Below are 5,862 nucleotides of genomic sequence, written 5' to 3' on the forward strand. Positions count from 1 at the left end.
AGCCGTCCTCGCCGAGAAACTCCATGATGAGCACATTGTTGGCGTAACAACTTCACGGCGGGCGCCAACACTCCACCGTCCTGCAACCGATTTAAGTTACGCGCCTCCTTCTCCGCCCATGTTCGCACCATCTTTCGTGGGTTGCTCTTGCAGTACCTCTGGAAGCGAAACTCTCCAGCGACGTATTTTTCACGGTCCCTAAATACAAGAATCGAAGTTTTGAACACCTTCACCGCCGCATCACTCCCGTCCCCTGCGATGGCGTAGTAAACATTGGCCTCCTTTCCCGTAGACACACAGCCGTTAATCTCCTTCAGTTGGCCACTGTTGACAAGTTTGTAGAGAATAAGACGCGTCCGTGGATCCATGACGTTCTCCACAGTGGCACGCTCTGACCGGTCCACCTCCCTCGAAGACTGCATTGTCATGAGGCGATTTGACATTGTCATTTCCCGTAGGTCGTTTAGCACCCGCTGATTTGCCACGCTCGCGCCACCCGACCCCCCTGCAAAAGAAGAGACATCCGCATAAAAGTCATCCACACGTATTCGCCGAAGGACGCTCGCATGGGTAGTGGTGTGCTGCGCTGGCTGCATTTTGCTTATGGATGTCGTCTCACGCTGTGCATTATTGCCGGGTGCAGCCCCCAGCACCACCCGTGAAGTTGCCGCGTGCTTCCCCTGCACAATGTCGTACGTCGACACGTCCTCATCGCTATCGCCTCCACCGACAATGTCATCAACAGTGCTGCCGGGCGCCATGTACTGCAGGAGCTCCTGCAAATCTTCCGCGCGTGAGGGCATGAAATGAGTGGAGCCCTCAGACGATTTATCCCAGAATAATCTTCTGGGCAGCTGGCCGGATCCTGAAATAATCTATGGAAACCAAACAAGTTAGGAAAAAAGGTTCGTTAGTTAATTGCTTCAATGTTTTCTTTTCATTCAATATATATATATAAATTCTGTGGACCACTAGCATGGTCCTTAGTCCTCAGTTAGGATTTACATATTATTACTTACGAAGTGGCAGACTTTAGGGTCCTCCAACCACAAGACCCCGCCGCGTGGTGGGAATCAAAAGGGGGTGGGTGGGATGGCAAAATAAAAACAAATATTATCTGGCCTCTATCGGCTCCCTGCCCCTACAAAGTCGCGTTCTTCCCAAAAGATTCATACGGCAGAAAAGTATCATAAAGAATGTCTGCATTTATCAGGATGTACATTCATTAATTAAGTTAGCCAGCTCTCCCGCGATCATTCTTTTCACAAGCTCCTAACAGCGACAGCAACAACAACCCCCGCTGCCCCCTCACACAGTCGCAGCAGTTTCACGCAGCACAAGAGACATTCAAAAGACAAGGGGGAAAATAAAAAAAGGTGCGGTAGCCAACGCATGCAGGCACAATACATAAGTAAATAAATAAACACGCAGAGTACGGGGAATAAATTGCAGGAGCTGAGGATCAAAAACAACAACAAAAAAAAAAAAAAAAAAAAAAAAGAAAGATGTCCACTTAAAAAAAAAATAATAATACTAAAAATTTTCCACAAAACTACACAAATTCACCGAAATATCACGTGCCTTACTTTTCCCCAATTTGAAGATGATGTAAGTAAAAAAAAAAAAAAAAAACAATTTTGCGCCATTTTCTCTGCATCCTCCTTGTCCTCACGTGCATAAATATAAATCCAACAACCCAGCGGGGGAGCCCAAGATGACTCCTGGTGTCGACACATCAGTAAACACCCCGAAATCAAAAAAAAAAAAAAACAAAAAAAGAGGTTCAGGACGACAGAAAAGACCCAACACTTGCCCCCCGTCGCAGCCTACGCAGCGGCACACGGAGGGAGGAGGACGCCGCCATGCAAAGTTACAAGACACAGTCAGAGCCACACAATTCATCCCGCGGGCCCTCAAAAAACAAATATATACATTTATCTATATATCTACCTACCCATATATATATATATATATATAAAGATACAGATATGGATATTTCGTTTTAGAACATTCAACGGAGAAAAAACAAAACAACAAAAAAAGATTGGACCAAAGTTCTCCATTTTTTTTTTTTTTTTTTTTTTTTTTTTTCGGTAAAATCGCAAGGAGCGACTGTCAACTTCGCCTTCGAGCCCCGACAGACCGCACGTCTCCCCGACTTTTTCCCTCCCCGCCTCCTGCAGCGGGCGCTGCACCAAAAAAAAAAAAAATCAACAAAAAAAGCCGTAAAGTAGAAAATAATGTGGCGCAAATCAACACGTACAAAAACAAATCATTTAAAAAAAAAGAAAGAACAAAAAAAAAAAAAAGGAAAAAAAAGATGGGAGAAAATACCGTCCAAGGCTAAAGAAGCACACAAAATAAAAACACCAACAGTCATTCTTTTATTGCTGGACTTTGGAGGTGCACAAAAAAAGGGAAGCGATTGCGCCCCGCCCCGTCTCCCTACTTTCATGTCTCACAGCATCGACTTTCGGTACGCATACGTCTGCGCAAAGCGCTTCTGGAGCCAATCGGAGGCCTTAACTGGTGGGTATTTTGCGGGATTCTCTGCGGAGTGGCAGTTTTCAAGGCATTTAATCACAACATTGGGATTGGGCTCACAGAAAAACGGCATGGAGATACGATCGACGCCGGGATTGACAACACGATGCGGGGTGGAGCGGTAGCGGTTGTTGCTCCACATGTTCATCATGTCCCCAATGTTTACGACAAAGCTTCCCTCCAACGGCGGGGCATCAATCCATTCACCCGACAAATCACGCACTTGTAAACCTCCATTCGTATCCTGGAAGAGCAACGTGATGATACCATAGTCGGTATGCTCACCACACACCAGCCGTCCTTCCTTCGTCTTTGGAAGGGCGGGGTAATGAATCATACGAAACACGCTCAATGGTTCAACAAAGCGAGGAACAAAGAAGTCCTCCTCGATACCAATAGCCACAGCAAGGGCACGCAGGAGAACAAGGGCAAATTGTTGCATTTCACGGTAGTGAGTCTCCATCAATTCCCTCCAACCCTCCAGCTGAGTGGGGTGGCGGTTCGGCCCCCGCAGAGGCTTACCCGCAACAACGTCCGGGTGATCCTCCGGCAGGTGGCAGCCCATGTCAAACGTTTCCTTGTGATCACTGGGCGCTGAGGGGTCCAACTGCTCTGCATTCACCTCACCATAACCGCGATGATGTCGGCTTTTTTTGATGTCAATCTGCAACTTTTCTTCGAGTGGAAGCGAGAAGAATTTCCTCGCCATCCGTGACAGTTCCTGAAACCGCTCCCGTGGAATAGGGTGCCCAACAACGTAAAAAAATCCCCAGGTGCGACAGGCCTCGTCAATCTTCTTGGCGACCTCCATCACCGCTCCGGTGTTCTGATAGAGCGGAGAGACATCAATGATCGGAAAAGGGTATGCCGTCATGGCTGAAGCGTATTCGATGCGACTGTGTATACTCACGCGCGTTGCCGTCGTTGCCGTGGTCAAGTTATGTTTATAATTATTTTTTTTGTGTGTGTGTTTGGACGTGGGCAGGCGTAATTGGTTGCGGTGACACTGGAGAAAAAAGAAAAAAAGAGGAACCGTCAGAGAAACAGAGAAGAAAAAAAAAAAGTGAGAGAATAAATAAATAAATCGTTGGGGGTCGTTGCAATTAAAAAAAAGAGGGCGCAATTAAGTGAGATCAAATGCGTCACCATCAACTCATCCGGGCATGCTGCAGCATCTCCTCAAACATGCGCATCTCCTCCTCACACCACGGGCCACCAGCACCACCAGCACTGTCAGCAAAAGTACGCTGCGGAGAAATCTGCCGAAAACCAACCGACGCATCGCTGGTGCCGGCGTGCGGGGTCGCCTGGTGGGCCGCATACGACGCGTCGTCGCACACCTCGATGGATGGCACGTGCGGCTCCAGCAACCGAAATACGTCCATCACCACGCGACGTTTCGTCTCAAAGTCAAAAGACGAGTCACAGAAAAGAGACGGGGAATGATTCACCTCCATGAGGACAGGCTCCAGCTCTTCGGTCAGCATCAAGTCAAATCCAAGGAGTTCAAAGCAATTCCGTCCATCACTACGTGAGCCGCGTGATGCACCAGTACCGATGAACTCCCGCTGCAGCTCCTCCAAGCCAGAGAGCAAAGTCAACATGATGCATATGTCGATGCGGCGCAGCAGGCATTCCCAGCGAGACAAGGCAACGGTTTCAACAGTTGACTCCACCCTTTGGTCCTCGCCGGGCAGTGCGTTGACGTAATGTTGCAGAAACTTGAAGTCCCGTTTGTTGCCCTCACACACACCGCCATCATCTGTCTCTTCCAAAAAGCCCATAGAAAACCCCTCTGCAGTCCTGTTTACGGCGTAATTTGTTAAGTGCACACTCGCCCGCTCACAATTCTTTCTATTGGGATTGGCATACTCTTCCGCGCAGATACGCACAAGACCATCTTGATGGACAAACAACTGCAGACCGTCAAGAGGACCCGCATGACTGCCATGCGTCTCGCCACCCAACGTCTGTGGAATCCCTCTCCGCAGGCGCGGAGGTCGCCCAACCACTACGGATGTCAAAAGCACATAAATACGAAGGTCAAACTTCTTACGCTCGATGCAAAGTGGCGGCGTCACATACAGCTGCACAAGCCATTCATCCCTGCTCTTGTCTTTCAGACGTTCGAGCGCCTCGAGTGGTTCGGGTGTCAAAATAATTCCCTTCCCCTGGCATCCCTTGTTCGGCTTCAGGATAAAAAAAGGCTCGCCATCCGATGACTGCTGCTCCTGTCGAGCACAGAGAAACCGCTCCAGCTGGGGCAGCTCCGTTGACGCGGAGAAGCTCCAGGGAAATGCACGCATAGATGTGGCGAGAAGTGAAGAAGCCCTCACCCGTCGTCGGATGCGCATAAGCCGCTTGAACAGCACCGCCTTACGGGCAACTACATGCATACCGGGAAAGTGGTTTACACGGTGACGGCAAAACAACGCAGCAACACGTGAAGATATCACACTCTTGTCCAGCCACTGAATTTGTGGGCTGCTGCCTGCATCATACGACAGGCCCCGTGATAAAAGACGTTTGATGACCGCCTGCATATCTCTCCGCAGCGCCACTCCATGGAAACGGGCGGGAACATCGCGGCGGCCCTCATCTTCCACGTACCACCCCAGCGCTACAGCCGCCGCCCGCACGACATGATACCGTGTCTGGCTGCAGTTCACAACAACAAGCTTTCGTGATTCCTCTTGGCCATTAACATTGAAGACACCATCCATTCGTTTTCCGCTGCCGTCCATACGGACGCCCACGCAAAAAGAAAAAAAAATCATAAAAAAAAAAAAAATATTTAAACAAAAAGAGCTCAGCATCCCAAAACAACATTCCCCTCAAACAAAGAAATGCGCTGCCACTTCAGAAAAAAAAAAAAAAAAAAAGTTTTCAAAAAAAGAATACAGCAGCATCATTACTATTATTTGTTGCTCTTTTTTTTTTCCTTCTTTTCGTTCCATTCCCTCGCACGATTCTATCACTCCTTCTCTTCCCTCCTTCTCCTTCTCTTTTTCTTTTTCAAATGAAGGTCTTATACCTGCCATGTGTGGGTGTGAGTCTGTTTGTATGACAGCGTGTGTGTGTGGCCATCATTGCACAGATAATATACACCTCAGGGCAACGTATATTAGAGCTTGGAACGCGCTTCGCCGCCGGCACCTGCCCACATCTATAAATTGCTCTAGAAGGAAATAATAATAATAATAATAATAATAACTGTTTCACGTACATATGTCTCCGGGAGTTGACTGTCCCCAGCCTGTCACCGAGTGGCCAACAGTGGAAGTTGGCCAATGCATTCTATCTCCTTTTTTTTGGGGG

At 48.3% G+C, this 5,862-nt stretch overlaps 3 protein-coding genes across 3 annotated transcripts, besides 11 other annotated features; all 3 read right to left on the reverse strand.

The window, feature by feature from the left end:
* Positions 1-803, reverse strand: Tc00.1047053510141.4 (hypothetical protein, conserved; the record flags this gene model as incomplete). Its single annotated transcript, XM_799311.1, has 1 exon — positions 1-803. A coding segment is annotated over one exon (803 nt), but the record flags the coding sequence as incomplete, so codon positions are not given.
* Positions 1-5,862: a sequence feature (heterozygous, Esmeraldo-like haplotype).
* Positions 838-1,274: a mobile genetic element.
* Positions 1,465-1,504: a microsatellite.
* Positions 1,514-1,544: a sequence feature (AT_rich).
* Positions 1,925-1,977: a microsatellite.
* Positions 2,063-2,091: a microsatellite.
* Positions 2,279-2,319: a microsatellite.
* On the reverse strand, positions 2,459-3,418 carry Tc00.1047053510141.10 (oxidoreductase, putative; the record flags this gene model as incomplete). The annotated part of the gene is made up of 1 exon (XM_799309.1): positions 2,459-3,418. One exon carries the CDS (start codon positions 3,416-3,418, stop codon positions 2,459-2,461), a length of 960 nt encoding a protein of 319 aa, XP_804402.1.
* Positions 3,555-3,628: a sequence feature (A-rich).
* Tc00.1047053510141.20 (hypothetical protein, conserved) lies at positions 3,693-5,360 on the reverse strand (the record flags this gene model as incomplete). Its single annotated transcript, XM_799310.1, has 1 exon — positions 3,693-5,360. One exon carries the CDS (start codon positions 5,358-5,360, stop codon positions 3,693-3,695), a length of 1,668 nt encoding a protein of 555 aa, XP_804403.1.
* Positions 5,303-5,351: a sequence feature (A-rich).
* Positions 5,522-5,561: a sequence feature (CT-rich).
* Positions 5,732-5,757: a microsatellite.

The sequence above is a fragment of the Trypanosoma cruzi genome, genomic scaffold (genome assembly GCF_000209065.1).
Source record: "Trypanosoma cruzi strain CL Brener 1047053516649 genomic scaffold, whole genome shotgun sequence".
Lineage (NCBI taxonomy): Eukaryota > Euglenozoa > Kinetoplastea > Trypanosomatida > Trypanosomatidae > Trypanosoma > Trypanosoma cruzi.